At 41.1% G+C, this 25325-nt stretch overlaps 2 protein-coding genes across 8 annotated transcripts in view; both read left to right on the top strand.

Annotated features, from left to right (window-relative positions):
- si:dkey-246g23.2 (solute carrier family 66 member 2) overlaps window positions 1–2955 on the top strand; it is a 67315-nt gene extending 64360 nt beyond the window's left edge. For 4 of the 5 annotated variants that reach the window (XM_032523020.1, XM_032523018.1, XM_032523019.1 and 1 more), the window contains one exon: window positions 1053–2955. In XM_032523020.1, the coding sequence (XP_032378911.1) occupies window positions 1053–1227 (175 nt within the window). In that variant the 3' untranslated portion in view covers window positions 1228–2955. The remainder of the gene's footprint in view (window positions 1–1052) is intronic. The other variant, XR_004332986.1, reaches the window with a different exon arrangement.
- The window catches only part of LOC116693755 (mixed lineage kinase domain-like protein), a 525120-nt gene that overhangs the window by 395148 nt on the left and 104647 nt on the right, over window positions 1–25325 (top strand). The gene's annotated exons all lie outside the window — the stretch shown is intronic.

The raw sequence follows: 25325 nt of genomic DNA on the forward strand, positions 1-25325 counted from the left end.
AGAGGGCAGGAGTGAGGGCAGCGACTGTGGAGGGTAAGAGTTAAAGAAACGGCATGGTAAATGAGTAGAGAGAGCGACAAAAAGAATAGTGAAGGGGGGTAGAAGCAAAGAAAGAAAAATGGATGATTGATGAAGACAAACTACAAAGTGATTGGAGAAGAAGAAGTGGACAAGAAGTAGTGATAAAGTTTTAGAGGACACCTTCAGGGTTGGCATCAGTCCGCTGGCTTGGCAGATGACAAGTGTCTTTCTTTTCAGCCTCTGTGTCTCCTAGACAGGCAATCTTTGCGTGTCTCTTTCTCTTTCTTTCACTTGCTCCATTTGTGTGAGATCATTTCACCCTGTTCTTAGATGTGTACTGCCGCCCTGCTGTTTCTTTCACAGGAGGAACTAAATCAATTTGCTTTCAGAAATCAGTTAAAGTGCGCTTTTTGCCTTTTTTTTTGGTGAACATCAGCAGGAACATTGTTCCAAATTGCAAAGTGTTAAAGTAGAAAAAAAAAATAATGGAAGGGTTTGAAAAGAAATACAAAAAATACTAAACTTTACTTTTATTGCCTCTTATCCGCTTTTTGACGAAGGTTAGATGAGAGGATTAATACCGGTCTCATGTCTGTATCTAAGTATGTAGCTAAAACCAGCAGACTCTTAGCTTAGCTTAGCATAAAGACTGAAAACAGCTTGACAGAGTCAACAACTTGGCTTTGTCAAGTGAGGAAAATATCCGATATGAGATAACGTTAAATTTCACGATAACGCTTGCGATAAATAAACATGTATTAAAATGTACTCAGTACTGTCTTTTTTCTGCTTTTAGTGTTCTACTAAAATACAACCAATAGCTTGTTGGCAGCTGGTCCCAGCTTGTAGCTTCTGCACTTCTGCTGGTGAGCGTAGTTTGTTACCTTTAAACAAAGTCCGACTATAGCTGTTTCCACCTGTGTACAGTCTATATCCTACGCTTTTTTCCCAAATGTTGGTTAAGAGAAAACTTCTTAATTCTCTCTGTCCTCACATCCTGACTGGGTCTCCCTGTGTCTCCATTACTACAGTGTGACGATGGTGCTGCTGTGGACGGCCGGCGACATCTTCAAGACCACCTACTTTGTGATGAACGAAAGCCCGGCTCAGTTCTGGGTTTGCGGTTCAGTGCAGATCCTAATTGATGTGGCCATCCTGCTGCAGGTCTTTTTCTACAGCCAAGACACACGGGTCAAGTTAGGTTGAACGTGGCTGTTGCTTTGGGTGACGAAAACCTGGGCTCATGTCTAAGTTTTAATGAGTCTGATCATGCAAGGCTTTTTAATAAAATCAACTGCAGGGCACCCTAATAGATCAGTTGATAGAGTGGGCGCCCATGTAGGTTTACTCCTCGGTGCAATGAGCCCGTGTTTGACTCCGACCTGCGGCCCTTTGCTGCGAGTCATTCCCCCCCTCTCTCCCCTTTCACTTCTTCAGCTGTCATTGAAGGCCTAAAATGCCCCAAGAAATATCTTAAAACAACAACAAAAAACAATCAACTGCAAAGTTGATTTTATATCATGAAAGACATTTAGCATCAAGAAAACAGAGAAAAACAAAGTCAACATAGATTAAGTCATCTTTTTTCTTTCTTTTTTTGCGTTCAGCCTGGTTTCAAAGTATTCTGCATATGGGTGTCATGCAGACTCAAACTATTTACCTTCAAGTGCATTAAGCAAATAGTTTTAGCCTCGAACAAACTACCAAGCATTTTCATTCAAGCTTATAGCCATACGTGTGGCTTTACATTGTTATTAAGATAAGACAGTGGTTTGGTGAATTTTTAGCATTTTATACTATTCATGTGTTCTCTGTTGAACATTACCTGGATCCAGGAAGTCCAGTGGAAACTGTGACAGGGAAACATCACTCACATTGGCAGCTCACTAACAGTGGTTCTGTGCTGCTGTACTGGCAGCTGTAGCAACTAGCGCAGCACTGGAATCTACTGCCTGACTGATGAGTCTCCCACATGTACATTATGTGTGTGTGTGTGTGTGTGTGTGTGTGTGTGTGTGTGTGTGTGTGTGTGCTGGTGTGTTTGTGCAGCCAAAATAGATTTTTAGCCGTTGGCCTCCAGCGCTTAGCAAAGCCCACAGTGCGTACACCAAGTCATGGTAACTACATAGGACATCAATCTTTGTGTTATGACTCTGCTTTGTGTGTGATACACGTCCACAGCAAAGTTTGTGAAAGACGATAAAAAGTACTGCGATGCTTTGCCCTGTACCTCAGTCACAAAACTGTTTGTAGACTCCAAAGGACACAAGATTACTTAATATTTGTGGCATTTTCATCACAAAAGTCCTCGTCCCATTACTGCTGATTTTGTGATGTCTCTTTGTTTGTTTGTTTTTCAAAATGAACTCTTATTCTTTGAGACAGTAACAGGGAAAGAATTACTCATAAGCATTGTGGATAAGTAACGTTTAAATCAACATGATCAGCAGGAATATAAATATAATTATGCTTGATCTTTTATTGACACACACCCATCGCACACTTTTTGACTCCTAAGCATCAAATCTTTAAAGTTTATAAAAGTAACCAGGTCAGATTGGTTTAGTCCTGAAGAAATGTACTTAAGGGACTGTTTAAAAATGTCAGCATATAGTTATTTATGTAATTATTAACTATATCCTTTAATGGCTAAAATACATATATAAATCCAGGGTGGAAAAAATTGATTACCCTCCCTTTAGCTAAAAGAAAAACGTTTTTTTTTTTCTTCCCTGTCTTAACCCCCAAATAACTTTCATACAGTTCTTTCAATAAGAATATTTATTTTCCCTTTTTTTGGCATGTTTTGTAATTCCTGGAGAGGCGATCTTTGCAGCGTCTTCATTCACCTACAAATGCCGCGTCAAACAGAGGACAGAAACATTGAAACTGGATTTATCTATTCCAACCTTCCAAAATGTAAAAAATGTCCACTTCTGTTTCTAATCAAAACACTAATATAAAAAGAGCTGTGGTTCTTCCACCAAAGCACTGCAGGACAAAGACGAGCTGTAGCAGAAGCTGATCAGTAGTCAGCGCAGGTTTCTTTTTACTTCCCCCTAGGCATGATTTAATTAAGTAAATAAACAACTCTCTCGGCGCCTGGTAAGCTCACCTGGTAGAGCGGGCGCCCATATATATATATATATATATATATATATATATTTTTTTTTTACCTGCTTATTAAATCTTCCGGTCACACATTTTGTTTTTAGTTTCTCTTAGTAACCATCCTGTTGAAGTTACATGTTGTAGTGGTTATGGTTCGCATCATGCAGACAACCTCCTCCTGGATCCAGTATTTCTCAGCCATAGGATCACGTTTGCAAAGGAAGCAGAATTGCATCTCAGTAGATGTTACTATTATTCTCAGGGTCAGCATGAAAAATATGTATATTGTAAATGAAAGAACATCTAGTTTGACATTTTTGGAATCAATGACTTTTTTGTCTTTTTTGCAGAAAGTTAGATCAGAAGATCAATACCACTTTCATGTCTGTATGGTAAATTTGAAGCTATAACCAGCAGTCAGTTAGCTTAGCTTAGCTTAGCATAAGGTCTGGAAATGGGTAAATAGCTAGCCTGGCTCGGTGTAAAGCTTTAGCTTCAGAGGTGCTGGTTGGTAGCTTTTGTTTTATCTAGTTCCAGGCTAGCTGTTACCACAGGTTTCCAGTCTTTATGCTAAGCTAACTGTCAGACACGAGAGTGGTATTGATCTTCTCATCTAATGAAGAATAAAGGATAAATGTATGTTCCCAAAATGATTGTTTTTAAGTTAATTACGTCATAGGAAGTTTTATAATTGATCATTGTAAGGCATTATAAGGTTTCAGGCCAATAGAAAAACTAACAAAATCTCAAAGGAAAAGCACTTAATTCTGTTTTTTTTTTTCTTCTCATAATTAATTGATATTACTTTATGTCATATATGTGTATGTATGAAAATAACAAACCTTACTCAGAAGAAATGTTGGAATATTTTGGGATTATGTGTTTTTATGGATGCACCTTACCCTGCCACATTAAGAAGTAGTCTTTGGATTCATAGATTTTTTCTGCTGGTGCTGTAACACATCTCAAATATTTTTGAGATTGGTCAAACTTCCATTTAAAGAAGTGTCCAGGTTACTGATTGACTCTTCTGATATGTGGCTATGAGTGCAAGCTTTATTGCTCTGTGCCTTTCCATGTTGTTATTCACTTCACATGTGGCTATACATGTATTCTTCAATTCCAGTTATCTTACATTACATCTGTAAGCTGCCTTATTGGAAGATGCATGTCTCTTATCTCCTTCTACCCTGCATAACACAGTTTTGTTTTGAAATTGCATTATTTCTGTGTTCTATATTGGTCTTATCACCAGATCTGTATCTTTGTATTGTCTCTCTCGGTGGACAGACAGCACCCTCACTGGATTTAGTTTAACCTTTGTGCTCCCTGTAGTATTTTCTTTTCAAGGAGAATAGCTCAGATTAACACACACACTGCCCAGTTGGGATAATCGCTCCACCAATTTCTGGTACATGTGTGTTGCCTTACAACTGCAACACTGATAAAAAACAGATTGCTTGCCATTTCTGAGGAGGGAGAGACTGTTACTTCTACAAGATGCAAGATATACATTTCCTGTAGCATGAAACTATTTATTATCAGTTACGACAAAAACAGTCCGTAAAAAGATTTGTGACTTTTAGTTTTCATTTAATATTTCTTTGAGTAATGTCTTTATTTACAGGAACTGTGAAACCAAATCTAGCAGCTACCAGATCTTTTAAATGTCATGCCAACACCATGATGGTTACCATAAGATGTAAAGGTCTGTGAAAGTAAACAGTGATATATAAAATGTGGAAATTGTGTGTACACTCTTCAGACTGTAAAATATTTATCAAGATATTTTTCTCAAATATAGAGTATTTATATTTCAACATGTGTTCTTGTGTTGTTACTGAAAGTGTCTTTTGAAATTAATGAATGTCTTGGAGCATATTAAGAAGAAAATGTTTCACACTGACAAAGCAGAAGGTAAACTCTTATCTGATCTGAGTCCGGCAGCTAGATTTAGACATGATTTCTACTCAGAATGTGCACTAAAACCACCTATCAGACAGAGCTGTGATAAAGAGTGTGTGTTCCTGCTGTCCTGGGAAAATCTTGGATTCTACTCTTTAAAAAAGATATTGAGAGCGTACCTGTGCACCAAATAAATCATGAAAAAAAAATGTATACACTAACATAAGTTAAAATTACTGACAGCACTGCGTATGGATAGTAAAATATTTAAACGGATACAGTAGATAATGGGAGGCTGTTGATGGTTTATAGATGAGTTACACAAGGACAGACTGCATTGCACCTGTTGCTGCCTTCCCTGTACTCATCTCCTGACCTGGCTGTACATCCATTAATAACAAGTTGAGTCAGATTTTTCCTCATTATATATTCAAGACTTTCCATAGTTGTTCATAATGGACCTCTCTGGCGGCCATCGTCTGCCTTCCTGTCTTTCTATCCATCCATTCATCAGCTGATCATCTGATGTGTCTGTATGTACTGTGGCTTGTTTTACTGATTGATGAGGTGGGCTAAAATAGTCCTCCTGCACTTCATGTCTGTGATGAACCGCACTGCCCCATCCTGCCCCATCCTGCCCCGTCCTGCCCCAACCCGCCCTGCACTGCCCCGTCCTGCCCTATCCTGCCATCCTGCCCCGTCCTGCCCCACACTTCCCTGTCCTGCCCCGTCCTGCTCTGTCCTGCCCCATCCTGCCCCGTCCTGCCCCAACCCACCCCGCACTGCCCCGTCCTGCCCCATTCTGCCATCCTGCCCCGTCCTGCCCCACACTTCCCTGTCCTGCCCCGTCCTTCCCAGAACTGCCCCGCACTACCCCGTCCTGCCCCGTCCTGCTCCGTCCTGCCCAGCCCTGCCCCGTCCTGCCCCGTCCTGCCCCGTCCTGCCCCGTCCTGCCCCGTCCTGCCCTGTCCTGCCCCATGTATTAATGATAGTGTGTGGTCATGCTGTGAAAGACAGTAATATGCACTTTTAGCTTTTTTTTAGTTCCAAACTTCAGTTCCTAAAACGATTTTTGTCAATGTCAGACTTATTACTTACATACCGGAATGTTTGGCACAGATTACAAAAACGACTTTTTTTGCTAGAGGTGCAAATTACATGTTTTATCATAATAAGGTATTTTTTTATTCCTTTTTATTAATTTTTGGGTCATCATGATTAGGTACCAGGAAATACATCAAATAAAGGCGAAACAACAACAAGGGGGGGGGAACAATTTCAGAATTTCATCAAATGAGAGTTTCATCAGAATTTCATTTCTATTTTTACACACTATGCTTCCCTCTATACTTATTATTGATTATACCGACCCACCCCTACCAACCCACCTCCCTTCCTCCAACCCACCCTTCCAATACCAGCCCTTTGCTGCATTCATCCCCCGTTCTTTACCCCCTTTCCTGTCTTCATCTGTCCAATCAAATTAAAAAAAAGAAACAGAAACAAGTAACTCATAGGCAGTGCCAGGCCAACAATGTAAATCGTCATCAATTTTGGTCCTGGCATGAACTGTCTGCTTACTGGAAGAATACCAATCAGACTATAGATCAACCATAATCAACAAGTTGATGTAATACAGCTTTACTAAAATATTAAACAGGATTTCCTTCCAAACTGCCATCAACAGCTACAGCTGTAGTTAATTACTTCTTTAATCCAAAAACAATTCATCCCATAGTTGGATAACTCTGTGCACTAATCAACAGCACCCAGATGTGTATGTTTTGAAAACATCAGTTAAACCGAATCCCTGTAGCATGGACACCCTCCATCTCATATCCACAAATAGCTACAGTTCTTAGGAACTGCTGTCTTCTTGCCATGTTTTGTTGTCTAAGTAGATTACCAAAGTGGACATATGGCCATCCATTTTCCTCCTTTAATCAAGGCCAAATCAGCCCTAATAACAAGAGGAGTTAGTCTGGGAGGGAGATAGAAAGTCAGATCAAACTCTTTTTGTTTTTTGGGAAACAGGCAGTCTTCCAGTAATGGGCTAGGTAAGCAGCAGAGCCCCTCTAAAAGCTCATTAGCTGGAGAATGAGAGAAAAATAGACTGCTTATCTTGTCATCAAAACTAGTAAAAAACATTTTACAGCTCATTTCTAGTGGGAACCACTTCTGAGATTGAGCTTTGACCCCCCCGGTCTGAAAGTAGATGAGGGGGCACTGAAAGGAGGAGAAGAGAGGCGCTGAGACAGAAGGCAAACAGGAAAATAAATGTTTTTGGGGAATTTGACAACCAGATGGTCTTCCAATCCTGTGATGTTTCTTAGCCCTGCAGGCATAACTTGGAGCACTCAAATGGAGAGGGAGAGAGCAGAAGAGGAGAAGTATGTCTCCTCCCCCCCCTCCCCCCACAGGCATGAAATGACAGGCCGCGCACAACGGGACAAGATCAAACTCTCAAGATGGATGAGTTCTTTCCTAGGTCACTGACTGCTGCGAACAGATAGGGGCAGGGAGGAAGACAAGGACAAAGTAATAGTAATAAAGAGGGGTGTTGTCTAAACTGACCCTCATGCATTTTGAAATATCTTCATTGTTTCCTTGGATTTGGTTGCTGAACCAGTATAATAACCAATATGCGTAGGACTGTATGTCTAATTTGAAGCCTTCACTTTAGATTTTTAAAGCCTTGTACATAACACTTTGGAAGTGACAGTGTAGCAGTACTCTATATTACTCTCCTAAAGCTTTTCAATGTAGAGACCTTGTGCATTCGTCAGGCTACGGGGACTGGATAGGGAACGGGGACAGATGTCTCGCTGAGCTGTGTGGAGCAAGGGCATCCGCTGTTGCTGAGTAATGCGGAGAGAAAACCAAAGAGAGTTTTTCTGCACACTTCAATAAAATAAGCCTGCCTTCCTTCCATCTTATTCTTGGAGGTACGGTACATAACTCACAAAGAAGAGGCAGTGATGTGTTACGTGTCAGTGTAGTTTGCCGTCTCTGTTTAAATCAGTTCCACGTAGCTATTCGGGTTGTAGATTCAGCAACTCTGTTTAAAGCTGCACTAATCACTATTTTAATATTACTGTAATTATGAGTCGAGTGACTGTGTGATGTGAAAGGCGTCCCTGTTTTTATCATCCAACAGAGAATTATCACCAGACTCTGCAGTTCCCCACAGCTCTACTGAACTTTCTTTTTTCTACTTTCTTTCAGCTAATTGTTGGTTTTATGGCAACTGTACTGTGTTCATGTCAGCCAGCAGGCAGCTCTTTTCAGTAAAGAGGCTCAGATAAACCCACAGTTTGCTGTTACCTTAATGGGTGTATCTATGTTAGTGTTGTTTTTGTTGTTTTGTATATCAATAATGCATATTTAGAGTATACAGTAAATTGATGGTGAACCATCAGCCATAGGCGCAGATTTCTGTTTTCTTCCATGGGTGCTCACGGCCCTTAAAAAATTGCATTTCAATTTGCAATATGCATTTCAGGACCTTAGGAAATGGACAGCGGCCGAGACGAACACACACGCCTATTATTAATTGATAATAAAGCCGTAAAGTATCTTTCAATTCAGGACAGCGCCACTTCTCACAAATACGGACAGGATTGGAGATGAGAAGTTTAACTGTCAAGTAACTGCGATCAGCTTCGTGGGAAATTAAGAATTAACTGTCAGCGAAATAACCAATCACACTATGACAGACGCTCCACTTAGAACCAACTGCTATTTTAAATTTTAAATGAATGTAGCCTTCTGGCCCACGTGGGTGGCTGCTCAGTACTTTTCCGTGGGTGCTTGAGCACTGAGTATTTTAACACATCATGCCAAAGAAATCAGTAAGTTTTTACCATTTTCTGACATTAGACCAAACGAGAAATCAATTACAATAATCAAGAAATGAACATGCATATCACTCATATCTGTCAGAGAGTGTGTCGCCTGGGAAGACTTAATAAGAAGAAAAAATACCACTGTTTGCCATAGTGGGAAAGCTATAACGTCTAGTTACTTCTAGTGTATCCATTTCATTCAAATAAAACCACCTCTGGATACTTTTAGTTTAATTTATTTGAATCTTCCTCTTTAAGCAGTGCTTAGTGACTGTTGAAGGAGTAAAGCATGCCTGAAGCAGGCAGATGGTAGAGGCTCAGTGCAGCTCCACGCAGCACGAAGAGGACGGGGAAGGAGTCAGCAGGATGAGGATCTTCTCCCTAATGATGGATGGTCTCATCTGGCTTGCGACTCCAAGCAGGGAGCCAGGGGCACAACCGAGATCAGAGCAGAGCATCACAGGTCATGCATCGCACCACGGACATAATGTAAAGGACACGGGTCACACCTGAGACAACCTATATAAGAAGCTGTATGCGCTGACCTCTATGTCATTTATAGGAGAGATGGGATGCTGCTGCAGTATGTTTTGAAATAGAAAGGGGGTATTTGAGGCTCCTGCTGCCACTGTAACTCAAGTCTCCTTGAGGATAAATAAGCTTAGTTGCCCCAACTTCACCAACCGCTTCCCTGTGGAGTACATGGTTTTGTTTTGCTGTGCTGACGTTTTCCCTCTGAAGATCAAGTCCACAGATGGCCAGACAGCTCCTTTTTTTACATCATCTTGATCTCCCTCAGGTTTATTTTGGTATCATTAGTTCTTTGCAGGGGACAGATTCTTCTATCCATTCTAGCCATATTTCTCTGTTTGGAGTTTGCGTGGGTGTGTACAGACTGTCTTTCTTGACAGAGGATGCAGCATAGTGTCGTGTTACGTGGGACGAAGACGTTTGTTGCTGAGCCATACGACATGCCTGCCGGCCAGTAAACAGATGAGCAACATCAGAGATGAAACTGCAGAAAAGAAAAGATGACAGGAGAGTATAGCAACAGTGGAGAGAACTTACCTTGCACACAGTATCAGCTCAGCAGGATTTTGAACCCAATCTGGTGTTCTATGACAATGGAACACCAGATTTTTGAAAAGTGATTAACCCTCCTGTTGTCCTCGGGCCAAATTTGACTCCTTTAACAAATGTCTATATCTGAAATATGGGTTTCTTTTCAACCAAAGTAAAACAAAAAAATGGATTGGATTCCATACAACGCTCTTTGCTAATACAATTGATCACTTTCATTACTGACAAAACTCGTCTCTATGTTCCTCTGATCTTAACTATTAGTCAAAATAATTCATAATTTCTGCTTTAATAACTGAAATATTAGCTATTATTCTATATAAATGAGGGTTAGTGACTATTAACTAAATTACTGTAAAACAAGTGGTAGTAAGGTGGTGTTAGTGAAAAGTAAAAAAAAAGTCTGAAAAGTCTGTCAGATTTTTGTCTGTTTTTGATCCGGGAGGACAACACAAGGGTTAAACAATCTAAAGAGGAGAAATTCATACACACTTTTGATAGTAAATTGTTTGGAAGCATTTTGTTGTTCCAATGGGAGCTTCTGTGATGTTGCTAATAAAGAGAATCTGGGGGGTGGAGTTAGAAAGAAGCGAGCCTACTAAGCCTCTCTAGCTCATTTTAAAAAAAAAATCTCTTTGTAAACTGTGTTAGGAGTGCAAGTTAAATCAGTGCATCACTCTTTTAGAAATTGTTTATTTGCCACAACCACAGTATTTCCCTCACCTTAACCATATAGTAGGTGCCATGCGCAGATATTGTAGAAAGTGTGGCATTTCACAACATAGCATTGAATGTAAAAAACCTTTTTTTGCAGAATAGTCCAATAGAAACCTTCTTGTCTTGTGATGGGATTTGAAAGATTGCTGTGTGTTATTAATTCAGTAGCTGATCGGAAGAAAATAATCACCAACAATTTTTATAATTACTGATCATTTTGATCGAGTCATCTTTTAAGAAACAAAGGTGAATGTTTGCTGTTTCCAGCTTCTCAAATGTAAAGATTGTTCTGTTTTATATCAAGTTTTTATATCAAGTTCTATATTGTTTATTGTACTGTTAATTTACAGACAAAACAATGAATTAATTAATACTAAAAATCTTTATATTCATATTATCCAGATGTGAAATTATCCATCACTCTCATTAATGTAACAAAGTTTTTTTTTGTGTACAGCTGAATTAGCAGAACCTTTATGCATTTCTATCACATCTACAGCAGTCAGATTCACTGGGTTCACTCAGAAGGAATCTCTGCATATGGGTAGGGACTTGTAATGACATCTTGGACATGTTTAGAGGCTAAAAACACATTTAAAACTTGCCCTGTTTAAGCCTGTTGGGTGCTAACTCTAGCAGGGGATAACACGGTGTAGGCAGCACCGACTGGTTTAGTTTTTCTCTCTACTGACAGGACTCCAAATTTACAAACAACAAACCTACATGTTGAAATTGACTGGATTTCTCCTTTAACTATAATTTAGCTTTACTACTACCAAAAGCGATGAATACCATTAATACTATTACTACCTAAACAACTAACACAAGAAGGCAGTGAAGTTATTTAAAAGTTTAGTTAAGACATATCTATTCAATGTTGAAAAGTTGAGCAGGCAGAGAAACTACATTGGTTGAAGTTTAACAAAATAAGAAGGTGGGTTCATTTGTGAGAAGTGTCCTAAGAGGGTGAAAGAGACGTTATGTGATGATAGCATGTTGGTGTAACTGTCTTAATAAAAAGTGTTCAACACGAATGTACGGAATGCCCTACGACTGCACTGGTGGAGCTGTCCCATCTATGTGTCTGTCTTTGTCGTATGTGTGTACTTTGTTATTATCATATTATTCAATGTGTTGTGAAATTGTATTTTTCATGTTTGGTTTCTGTCTTATAATTTCCCAGCTTGTATTGTTCATGATTTATTGTAATGTATATTAATTATTACATTGTCCAATGCTGGGTCTAATGAGGATCCTGAATCAACAAACAGAGAAACAGAGGGGACTGGTGATAATGGGACAGCGAGACAGAGGAGTTCTTGTTTCACTTATTTTCACAGGCTCCTTTTTCTCTCTGTCTTTTTTTTCTCCAGATTCCCTCTTCAGAGCCACCTTAAATGACTCCATAAATGATTTTACTAAAGGGGACTGCAGTCTGAAAGTGAAATATCCACCTTGTCTTTTTTTTCTCCAGATCCCCTCGGAGCCACCTTAAATGACTCCATAAGTTAGTTTAATAGAGGGTAGTGCAGTCCGAGAGTGAAATATCCACCTTGTCAACGCGCCTCAGCTGGTCCCCAGTTTGAAGCAGAATTACCAGCCTTTTGTGTTATCTGCCCCATGTTCCCCGGCTCTGAGAGGTGTGTGTTTGTGATTGTGTGTAAGTGGTTGCAGTCCCCTTTTTGCCTCAGCAGCTGCTTTCTCTCTCGTACTAGTTGGCATGTAAGGTCACGCACGCAGCACACTCATAGAAACACATCTACTCATCCACCCACACCCGCTGTTCATTTGCACTAAGACAGAGTGCCTCAGCAAACGCAGCAGACACCGTGAAAACATCAGCAGCATATTTTACATAAATTCCGCTGGCCTTGCACAGCCACTCACTGGTTAGCGTTACATCAAGACTGCTAAAAAGCTTTTGTAACAACCCTTCTCACATTCTTACATGCCCGATTCCTCCATTCCCCTCAGCAATTAGCTCAGGATTGGATTGAGGTCAACCCCCTCAACTCCACTGCGTTCTCATTTTATGTAACATTTAAATCAATTCCAATTCCTTTCCTTCCAAAACAAGTTCATTTTCCCACCTTCCTTTCTATTTTCATGCTTCAATTTAGATTCAAATGAAACCCCCTCTTATTGGACATTCTGTTGTAGCTTGTTGGATGTTAATATTTTTTGGGTGGAAGCTATTTCTTGCTCCCAGGTGAGGTAATTAGACTTACTTTATATGGAAAGAATGTTATGACACTAAAGGGGCTGCACATACCATTAAATACCATCCCCAGGCCCCAGACTAGCTATTGGTCAGGGGATGTAAGCAGGTGGAGGTAATGATGATGGTGGTGATGACAACAATGATAAACACAGCCACGATGAAGATAAGGACACGGGTCATAACCCTCGGTGCCAAACCAATTTCATCCCACAATTACTCGAGGAGTAGAAGGCACACTGTCCATTCGCAGTATTCCACAGTCAATGGGGTTTAGGCACCATTACTGACTGCCGCTGGTGGGTATTAAACCAGTGGTCATTTGCATGTTATGGTACTGCATTAGCTTGATGATCTGACGCTTTACAGCACACCTCAGAGCATGTGGCGGACGGGGATTTAACCAGAGGTCATCTGTGTGAGGCGTGTGCCACGATAACACAGCATCTTCTAGCAGCGCTTCTTGTTATTAAGCTGGAAGTGAACAAAAAAGCTCATTAAACTCAGGTTTTTTTCTGGATAATGAGGTGATATGCCGAAACTGAAAAAAAGGTTGTTGTAGAGCTTATAAATTGCTGAATGCAAAATATCAAATCAAGTGTCTTAGAAGTGTCAACACAGTGACAAAGCCTTTAATCTTGTAAAGTCAATCTGGTTTGTTTTTTTAATGATGCTTTTTTTTTTTTTGCTGCTGACAACCATCGACTTCCATTTGACAGAGTAACTAAATGAACAAATATAGTGTGAACTGAAAAAGTTGGGCTATAATATCGGGCCATATAAGACCATGTCTGCTATGTAATCACTGACAATCGGGACAATTTCATAGTAGTTGGTGTAAACTGGGACATTTTAGCATCCCGACAGGCTTTTTGTCGGGACTTGGAACATGCAACTCAAAATCGGTACTGTCCCGGTCAAATCGGGACTGTCCCGGTCAAATCGGGACTGTCCCGGTCAAATCGGTACTGTCCCGGTCAAATCGGGACTGTCCCGGTCAAATCGGTACTGTCCCGGTCAAATCGGGACTGTCCCGTTCAAATCGGTGCTGTCCCGGTCAAATCGGTGCTGTCCCGGTCAAATCGGGACTGTCCCGGTCAAATCGGGACTGTCCCGGTCAAATCGGTGCTGTCCCGGTCAAATCGGTGCTGTCCCGGTCAAATCGGGACTGTCCCGGCCAAACCGAGACGTCCGGTCACCCTAGGCCAGTATTTTGAATTTGTACTGCAGTGACTATTTTAAACACTAGCTGTCAGTATTACATATTGCACCTTTAACTCCGACAGTAAAAGACATTTCTCGCTACGTTCAATTTTCGCTGTTATTCCAGAAGATAAATAAATGTTAAAGAAAAAAATGTGTAGCACCGCAGATCGCTGGATGTGTCTCTGTCTGTGTTGTCATGTCGATGGAGAAAACTAGCACAAAATAATGGGATGTGTGGTGGACCAGAAAGTGTAAGAAGAGGAAAAAGAGGAGGAGAGGATGAGTGAAACTGACTTTGAAAACTTGCAACGAGAGACTACGTGACAGAGATGGAAGGATGTATAAGATGGAAAAAATGATGAAAAGAAAGTGGGTTTAAAGGCTGCGAACAAAAGTGCAGAGATATTCAATATGCACTCTCCAGCTGTCTCCTCCATGTGCAGTCCTCTCTCCTCATTGTCCCTCAGAGTGTGCTAGAATGTAAATAGAAAGAGGTGATAACGGCCTCTCCATCACAGTAAATGGTTGTTCTGGCAATATGAGAATATAATAACAAATGCCTTGCATAAGGCAGCTGTGCAGTCTGTGAAGCTTTTAATATTGATGTTTCATGCCCAATCACACCTTTCTTTCATACACTACTGATTAGATGAGAGTACATACGGCTGTCACGGTTTGTTGATTCCTTCTGTCAGGAAATTATTTTTACTGCAGTAATGATTTACAGTACATGTAAATGATTTGTCATTAGTACTACTATATTGCCAGTTTCTATATTCATGCTGCGGATTTAAGAATGATTGTGGCATTAACTCAGAAAAGGTAACCTTAACCCCCCCCCTTAAGCTTTGTGTCCACAGTGCACACGGATGTGCTTTGCTGATATGTGTGATGTGCAGTGCTTTGTGCGACCCACCGACAATCACTGGTTGACCTTGGATGTGCTGCAGAGGGACAAGATTATACAAAAGGATTGAGTGGGAAAGAAGTAAGAAGGGAGAGAGAGAGGGAGAGAGGGAGAGAAGGATTTTGGCCATGAAAAGCTTTTTTTCTCAATCAGCTTCTTTCTAAGAGCGATGCAGTACAACATGAACACACTATGTACAAAATGAAGAAAAGTTCTTCAGTCAGTTTTTCAGTCAGTCATTCAGAGAAATGATTTTCTGTCTGTGTTGTTCTCACTGGTTTGGATAAAAAGGTGATGTCATGTACAGTAGTTCACTCAGAATTCAATAACTGCACACTGTTTGTCTATGTTTTTCCTCTTTTATTTTTAGGATTGGTTATAAATATTTAATACTTAATTACATGAAGTGTTATGGGAAGAACAGAAGGACTCAAACGCACGGCTCACCAAAAAATAAAAGATTTATTATTTAAAGAGGGAGAAGGGAAGTGGGGAGGCAGACACCAGGGACTGGGACGCAGAGAACGGGAGGCTGGGGAAGTCTCGGGGAGTGAGGACACTCGGGGGGAGCTTGGAGCCGAGGAGGAGACACGGGAACTGGGAGCGGAGACGGAGACAGGTTGAAGCAGGACGCTGTGCGAGGGGGACTGAGAGGAGAAGCCAGCTGACCAGAGACGGGAACGGGAGTGGAGGTGATGACTGCGGGGTGGAAAACAAAAGGAGGTAAGTAGTAAACATGAAACACGGAGATCCAACATGCTCGAGGAGTAAGAGGCTTGTAGCGAGTTTCAGCAGCGTGACTGGAGCGATGATCAGGCGTAGATGGGTTGACGAGCCGGGGTTGAAGTACTGTTGTTGGTTGGAGATGGCAGGCAGGTGTGAGTGGTGGGAGCAGGTGATTGTGGATGAGACTCAGGTGTCTGCGGTCAGCTGGCCTCAGCAGGAGGGAGAGCGAGGAAAAAAGAAAACTGGGCAGGCCAACAGGAAACCGGACCCCCAACCACAACAGTGAGATGGAAAAGGGGTTTTGCTCCTTTAAGATCCTGTTTTCCTTATTTTCACAGTATTGTGCAAGGTTACTTTTCTGTTCTAATTGACTTATATTATTAAATGATTCCTACTTTTAATTTTAATCCATTAGGCACTGGTGTTGGCATTATTTCCTATACACCAATACACTTATTATTACCATATTGTATTTAGTCTGATGTTGGAATTTTTGTGCAATATCTGGCACTGGAATTTTTTTTTGGTTTAATAAAATTCTATCTAATCTGCGGTATTACATTCCGTTTATCACACCGTTGTGACGAAAAGGTAGCTGAGCCAGAAGGCAAAGCTCTCGATCTACCGGGCAATCTTTGTTCCTAGCCTCACCTATGGTCATGAAGGCTGGGTCATGACCGAAAGAACGAGATCCAGGGTACAAGCGGCTGAAATGGGTTTCCTCAGGAGGGTGGCTGGCGTCTCCCTTAGAGATAGGGTGAGAAGCTCAGTCATCCGAAAGGAGCTCGGAGTAGAGCCGCTGCTCCTTCGCGTCAAAAGGAGCCAGTTGAGGTGGTTTGGGCATCTGGTAAGGATGCCTCCTGGGCGCCTCACTAGGGAGGTGTTCCAGGCACGTCCAGCTGGGAGGAGGCCTCGGAGAAGACCCAGGACTAGGTGGAGAGATTATATCTCCAACCTGGCCTGGGAACACCTCGGGATCCCCCAGTTGGAGCTGGTTGATGTGGCTCGGGAAAGGGACATTTGGGGTCCCCTGCTGGAGCTGCTGCCCCCGCGACCCGATAACGGATAAGCCGTCGAAGATGGATGCATGGCTATCTAATCTTATTTTATCTTTTAGTGGCATATCCACAAAGAGTTATCACCCGACTTTGCAGTTATAAATGCATTTTAGCATCTTTTATTGTAGCTCTTTGTTTTGTGTTTTACAGTTTTGGTTCTGTCTCTCAGCTCTCATCATCAAGCTCCCGTCCAGCCGCAGCAGGCAGCTGTTCACGCTGAAAAAGCTGTCATCATCCCACTGCATGACCTGCTCAGCATCAAACTGCAGACACAGCAGCAACTAGCTGGTGAACATAGTGGAGCTTATGGTAGCAACAGCCAGATATTTCCCTCAGCAGATGAAGAGATCAAAACAGAGTTAACAGAAAAGTACATTCATCAGATTAAAGATTCCAAAGGCTCATCTGCTGGATGTGTAAACAAACAGCTGTTTGCTAACACATTTGCAAGCTTGTTGTACTGCCCACAAGTGGCCAAAAACACTATGAATGACAATGAATTTTGGTTTAGGATTTGAAACCAAATTTTGTATCTGCACACCCTCAACAAGCTCAAAACCAAACACAGCCATCCTACTCTCACTTTGCCAGACCATCCACATGCTGCGGTGCAGAGGAGGGTCTGGCTAGTCCACACAGCAATTGGGGATATTTCTTGGTTTAATGGAATTTCTTTAAACTAATCACATTGTCATGGGTGGCCCTAAGTTCCACAGAGAGCCATTGTAAAATAGTCGTGGGAGAGAAACCTTAGATTGGACAGATAGTCTAGCTAGCTGTTTAGATTTACCCCGCAGAGATCTGAGGAGCAGGTAACCATAGTCCTCATAAATCCACCGGAGTTTAAGGTAACGGACATACATGCATCCGGCGGAATTTCCTGCGGCACCGAGCAATCCGGGAAGTGGAACATCAAGAATACAGACTACAGCCAACCTAACTCTGGCCCGTTAACGGGCTTACATGACCGACATAAAGAGAAAACCAAAGAGAAGAAGATTAAGAGAAAAAAACAAGTTAAACAGTTTTTCACTTTACATTAGGAATCTGACTTACTATGCTCATGAATGCAAAACAAACATGCAGTCTGTAACTTTGAGTAACCAAGATGGCTCTTACCTCTCTGTTATATGAGTGCGGCTGCCTAAATGGATCTTCACCCAATCTAATTGGGTTTTCTCATTCCATTCGATACTGTACCTTCTCTGAGACATGACGAGGAATGGGAAGGTAAGCTGAGAATGCTTCTAATTGGGACAGCAACATGAGAGCTGAAACAGAGACTAAGACGCTGATGGAGAGGAAAGGGAGAGAGTAGAGAGGATGTCATGGATAAGAAATGATGCAAGTAATAGAGAGGAAAACATAAAAGGCAGATGAACATTGATAGAAAACAAAGAGGAGATTTAAAAAACATTTCCTTTTCTGTGCTTTGCTCCTGTCACAGTGTTCGTGTACGAGACAACAAGAGTGGTCGACAAAAGTCTGTGTTTACTTTGCTTTTAGGCTGAAAACCTATCCCCTGCTGTGAATCACTTAAAACCATGCAACACATGGTGAAAAACAAGCTAAGCAGTGATGGGGGACCCTCTCCTGAGGATAGAGTCCTTTATGCTTTATTTCTTTATAATGCAATACAGGGGATCAATGTGAAGACACATATGACAGAGTAGACAACAAAAGGGGAACTCAACTTTTTTTTTTAAATTGCGTGCTTGTGTGTGTGTATGTAGGTGTGTGTGTGTATGTATGTGTGTGTGGAGATTCCGGGCTCCCAGTTATACAATAATGTAGTCACAATATTATTAAAAATAAGTAATAGAAATAGGACAAAAAAGCATAAACATTGGTATATACACACTCCTCACCCACACACGCGCACACACCCACACACACACACACACACACACACACACACACACACACACACACACAGCATAATACAGTATGTAAACAATCATGCTGAAGCATAGCCATGAAGAATAACAATCTATTGATCATGTACAGATTATCATAATAACATCAGTGGACAGGCTTGTGCATCTCTTTGTGCGCTAAATATTTTTCACTGAAAACAACGGGGCACAAAGCAAGGGTGGATGACGGCTGCAATGCAGGAAACCAGAGATCACATCTCGTCACACACTTTCAATTAACCCTTTTACCAACTTCTGATCTTTCCCTAACCTTAAAGCATTGTTTTAATTAACTGACCTTAAACACATCGTAGCAGGCAAATAAATGTTTTGTTACTGAGCGTAATCTGAGGTTTTTATGATCTGACCTGTATTTTACGTCTTTATCCACCCTAAAGTTTCTCGCTGCATAAAGACATTGTCCACCATAGCTCACAGTGAACAGGGTAACAGGAAAGGGAGGGAAACAAATGAGAATAAGAAAGAAACAAGTCAAAAATATGTTTTTGTTTGAAAAAGGTTTGAAAAATGTATAAATGCCACCTTCAAGTCTCACATCTGTTTATATATAGAAAGCGTACTATACACTGGGCATGCACACACAGACACACACGCACACACGCACACACACACACACACACACACACACACACACACACACACACACACAATGCACTGGGAATGTCCACTGCGTCTACTCTCTGCTGGTAAACAACTCCTCAACCTTTTTTCCACCTTTACATTCTCTGTGTGTCTCATCTGCCCACATGGAGAGTTTGCATGTTTGCCACACACACACACACACACACACACACACACACACACACACACTCTCTCTCTCTCTCTCTCTCTCTCTCTCTCTCTCTCTCTCTCTCTCTCTCTCTCTCTCTCTGTCTTTGTCTTCTTTCACACACTGTCTCTGTAGCTTTCCGATATGTGGCACAGAGAGAGAACGAGCTGGAGAGAGTAGACTTTTCTCCTCCCACACACCACCGCGTTCTAAAACAGGCTCCTCTCCTCTCCTTTGCTGTATCATTGCAGGCCTTTATGGACATCTTGTTCCCAGTGTGAATTTTTACAGTAACTATTGCTCTACAAGCCCAGACACTCATCTTAAAAGAAGACAACTTCACTTTTGTTTTTAGAAGTACTGGCCTTTCATTTTCCATGCAGCCATGAAAACACTTGTAAAGTCTGCAGAGTGTGTTGCTGGGGTGAAAGAGTCCTCCTATTCCACTCCTGGCTGCTCATTACTGCAACTACAGATTTAAAATGTGCAGGATCATGAGAAACCCAACGCTGGTAGAAGAGCCAAAAATCAATGAGAATCATGCCAGTAGTAGGGATTATCCTGTTACTGTTACACTGCTTTAAAGCAGAAGTCTCTGATTTCATTAAGCTTTCTCAGCCTGAGTCTCAGCATGCTGAGAAATATGTTGGAATAGGTTTGTGATCTTTTTTTTAACGCTTCTCTCATGCTATTGCAGCTCAGTGCTTGTTAGCAGCTTATTTCTTAATGTGACCACAGAAAACTATGTACCTCCAAAAAAAACTCTTAAATGTGACTAAGGGGCATTTTCACACCTAATCTGGTTCTAATTGGTTGATTTGGTTTAATTTCAATTCACACTGAGAAAAATCCAAGTAGCAAAATGCATCACTACTAGCGCTAATTGGTCAGATGTGTCTGGTAAATACAGGAATACAGAATACAGGAAGAAAGTCCTGTGTTCTGGACCTGTGCATAGTTCACGCGGCCCGGTTGTTTTGGTCTGCACCCGAGTTCAACTGCTGTGTTCATACCTACCCAAATGAGCTGCACCACCCAAACTAAACAAGGCAGGTGTGAAAACTCCCTAAGGATCCAGCCGCAGGAAAGAAATGAAAACAAATGTACATATATCTCCCGATACATACACTATATATACACATATATATATATATATATATATATATATATATATATATATATATATATATATATATATATATATATATACACTACCGGTCAAAAGTTTGGGGTCACTTAGAAATTTCCATTGCACTCCATTATAGACAGAATACCAGCTGAGATCAGTTGCATTGTTTTTTTAACCAGGGCAGTAGTTTTCATATTACATTATGTGCTGACATAATTGCAAAAGGGTTCGCCAGTATTTTTCTAGTTAGTTTTTTTAAATGATATCAGATTAGTAAACATAATGTGCCTTTGGATGATTGGAGGAATGGTTGCTGATAATGGGTGATGTAGATATTGCATTAAAGATCAGCCCCCCCACTCAGATCAGCTGGTATTCTGTCTATAATGGAGTGGAATAGAAATTTGTTAGTGACCCCAAATTTTTGACCGGTAGTGTATATATATATATATATATAATATATATATATATATATATATATATATATGTAGCCAACATAATAGCTATGATTTCCGGAAATGCATCACCAAGTCTGTCAATGGAGCTGTTGAACCACACAAAAACGCCTGTATGAAGAGATGAGCTTTAAGACGTCTCCGACCGGAAGAGACAACACACACAGCTCCATCTAGTCTCTATGGTAAGCTGTGTCCCGAGCCGCTGTCAAGGCCATAAAGTGCAAACGCCGTACTTACTGTATGTCACAGCAAGCCTCTGATTCACAGAGTGGAAATCATTTGATCATCTGATTATTATGGATCCCCAGTTCCTTTTAACGTATCATTTCAAGCGTGTGATATGGGACTCTTTGCCTGTTCACTGATAGCCTCGAATAATGAAAGAGAGGGGCTGGATGTAGACATGACTCACATACACAGAATGGATGCGTTGCCTGGTTCTGCTTCTGAACTGTCACTTTGGTTTACTGTATGACAACGATTTGAGATAGTTCTTAAGAAAACTGTTGGCAGCATGCTCTGAGGATTTTCCAGAGAAATGTTGACGTTGACGTTTATTTCATATTGTTGGGAGCACCACAAAATTAATATTGGGATGGAGGCCAAAATCTGACATCGCAAAACGAAAACTATCTAGAATAGCCAGAATCTCCTTTCTCTTTTTGTACAACAAAAGAAAAATATGAACATGTTTTTTTTTGTATAGAAACATAAAATAAAAGACATAACAGCAATACAGAGAAATGTGAGTTCTATTAAAATATTTTAAGGCAATATCCATCCATCCATCTATCTTCGACCGCTTATCCGGTATCGGGTCGCGGGGGCAGCAGCTCCAGCAAGGCAATATGTCATTTCTAAATACATATTACATATGATTTCAGACTGTGGTGGTGCACAGCATTTCTTTCTTTTTACTTAAATATAAAACAAGGTGTGTGTGTGCTTGTATAAAGATTTTCTATCTTATTTTTTGTATGCCTGCTTACATCTTTAACTATTTGATGTACAAATGATTAAAGATGTAGGAGAGAAGACTTGCTCAAAACCGCAAAGAACTACCTTTTTTATTTTATTTTTTAGAATTCCTCTTTCTTTGTGCTTGTGGTTTATTTCTTCTGCTGTTTTCGATGGACGCTGGTTACTTCTGCCTCGGGCTAGACGCTTATTCAATGTAGACAGCTCATGAGTGACAAACGCTGGGGCAGAAACCTGACCATGAGGGGGAGGAGGGGAAGAACTAAATATACATCCTTCCTTCCTCAAAGTGAAAAGATGTGAATCACACATTGGTGGGAACCTCCACTGGCACACAAACAGGGCTTATAGCCAGCTTGTTTATTATTTATGTAATATCCTTAAAACAGCTGAGAAAAATGAAGATGAAGGCTGTAGATGAACTGCATTCATTTGCATTTGCATCTTTTGATTGGCTGTGTGATGGTACGTACTGTATTCCAGAGGGCGGCACACACAAAGCACAAGAACACAGATGTAAACCAGAAAGTTATAAATGAGCCAATTTCTGTGGTCTGCAGGAGATGTTGTTTACTTTATGGATTTGGAAGAGGAACAAGAACTAATTTGTTTGTGAATAAGAATGAAGGGTTTAGAAATTATGGAAAATTGATGAGAAAATACTGGTGAAAGTTGATGACTCATTAAAACTTTCTTCCCGATCTTTCTTTCTAAATAGTGTTAAAGAATGTCCTCCCCTTTTCTTGTAAACCAGATAGTTTGCCTGCAGCACCGTGTTGCCTTATTTAAAGCCTCGCGTGACAATTAGAGAGAACAGTTGGCCTTTTCTGCCTCCCAGAACTGCTCTACCCATCCATATGTTAATGCCCCACACAGCATCTCTGTGCCACAGTGAACAATGGTCGTAGGTTAATTGTAATTTAATATGCCCCTTTCAGTTTCAGTAAATAAGAACAAGAGTAGAGTGAGTGAAAGGTGGTTGATGAGAGGTAGGAGGACTTAGAAAGCAAGACAGAAGAAGGAGGAAACAGAAAAGAAAACGTGATGAAAGGATCGGCGTGCTTTCCTTTGGCTGCCTAAGCAATTCAAGTCATGTTTCAACACTCTCTCCCGCTCTCGCAGACACACACGCACACATCCTTTTTTTTCTGTCAAACAGTTCCAACTTCCTCTGAACAGCTTCCAGTGCCTGAGGTCAAAAGAGCACACATCAAACTGATTGTCCTCTTCGCTCACATGAGCTACTGTGATGCATATAGTAATCCCAGTGCATGGATGCTTCAATCGTATTTCAACTTAGTTTTTGTGCTTCAATTTCACTGTCCAGGAAAATCAACATCCTCACGACGGGCGGCTGTGGCTCAGTGGTAGAGCGGTTGCCTGCCAATCGGAACGTTGGTGGTTCAATCCCCGCCCCTGCAGTCATTGTCAAAGTGTCCTTGGGCAAGACACTGAACCCCGAGTTGCCCCCGGTGCTGCGCATCGGAGTGTGAATGTGTGTGAATGTTTATCTGATGAGCAGGTGGCACCTTGTACGGCAGCCCCGGCCACAGTGTGTGAATGGTGAATGTTTCCTGTAGATGTAAAAGCGCTTTGAGTAGTTGTTAAGACTGGAAAAGTGCTATATAAATACAGCACATTTACATTTACGACAAATCACCACAGAGCTTTGAACAATATAATGTAACAATTAGGCACTAAAATGTCTTAACACAACTACACCTTTGTTATGTGTCTTGTTAAGTTGTGCACATATGTTAATCAACCAATGTTCAAACCATAGACTGTCAAAAGAAAATGGACGGAGCTTCTGGCCCTGAAAAGTGCCTTAAACCTGCATTCCATCTAATTTCCAGCAGGGGGCGATTTCACTGGTTACAAAAAGAAGTCTGCTTGCATAGAAGTCTATAGGAAAATTACTCTACTCCTCATGTGATTTATTACCTCAGTAAACATATTTATAATGGGTTTATTGCCTCATTCACTAGTTTCAAGTCTTCAATACAGCATGATGTTCATTTAATAAAGTATGGTCCCATTTATTTTTAAATTGAGGATAAAGCAGGGGATGCTTTGGGGCCATGCATGTTTCAATCAGTATGGAAGCTTAGCAATGCGTATCCATGGCACTGTGTACCCTGCTATGCCATGAACTACTACAAAGAACTGCTACAAAATACTATTTTTTCTATTTTTTCTATTTCTGTTATTTCCACTAACCCCAACCGGCCCGTCAGAACCCGCCTACCAAGAGCATGGGTCTGTCCGAGGTTTCTGCCTAAAAGGAAGTTTTTCCTTGCCACTGTCGCACTGTTGCTTGCTCTGGAGGAAACTACTAGACCTGTTGGGTCCTTGTAAATTCTGGAGTGTGGTCTAGACCTACTCTATCTGTAAAGTGTCTTGAGATAACTCTTGTTATGAATTGATACTATAAATAAAATTGAATTGAATTGAAATTGTACGTTTAAATAGCTGTGAACTTGCTTTGAGGTGTTGTCCATGTTTTTGTCTTAAACTTTGACCCTCTCACTTTGTTTCCAAGGTAATTGGAACATTTTGGTGAAATTCAAACCAAACACAACATCCTCCCTAGCTCCACCCTCTTACCCTAATCCCCACCAACATCCAAAATGTCAAACTATTCTTTTAATCTCCATAAACTAGATGCTGTTTCCACGTGATAGGCATGATTGTATGCGTTTTAAGTCAAATCCACACTTCTGAATCTGACACCCAGGCAAATAGTTACATTAAAGCCACACATGAAAACATATTTGTGCGCTACAGTAAACCATACAGTGCAGTACCGCTCACGGTTTTCTGATTGCGCCATTAATGTGCAGAAACAGGGCTACACGTATATCCAAGGTATGATACATTATTGATTGCTTATCCATGGGGGTGAGAGGATGTCAGGGCAAAGAAAGTACTAGAATAGTGGACAGAAAGCCAGCTTCATTCTTCTCAATGTTCTGCTTCTTTCTCCTCCTGTATCTTATTATTCAGCCTTCAGCTGACATGGCATCCTCTGCTCGCTCCACTCCACTCCTCACGTCTTGTTCTGGAGTGGGAATTTAGTAATGCTGCTGTCTGAGCACAGGATGGGAGGGAGCATGGGCGTGTGTGTGTTTGTGTGTGTTTGTGTGTGTGTTCTGCCTTACTGTTCTGGGTCTGACAGGGCATCTTCACTTCTCTGTACTCTGAGCTCATTAGCCAGCCATTCTGAGAAAAATAACTTGACAAAGATAAAGGTTGAGGAT

The sequence above is a fragment of the Etheostoma spectabile genome, chromosome 8 (genome assembly GCF_008692095.1).
Source record: "Etheostoma spectabile isolate EspeVRDwgs_2016 chromosome 8, UIUC_Espe_1.0, whole genome shotgun sequence".
NCBI lineage: Eukaryota > Metazoa > Chordata > Actinopteri > Perciformes > Percidae > Etheostoma > Etheostoma spectabile.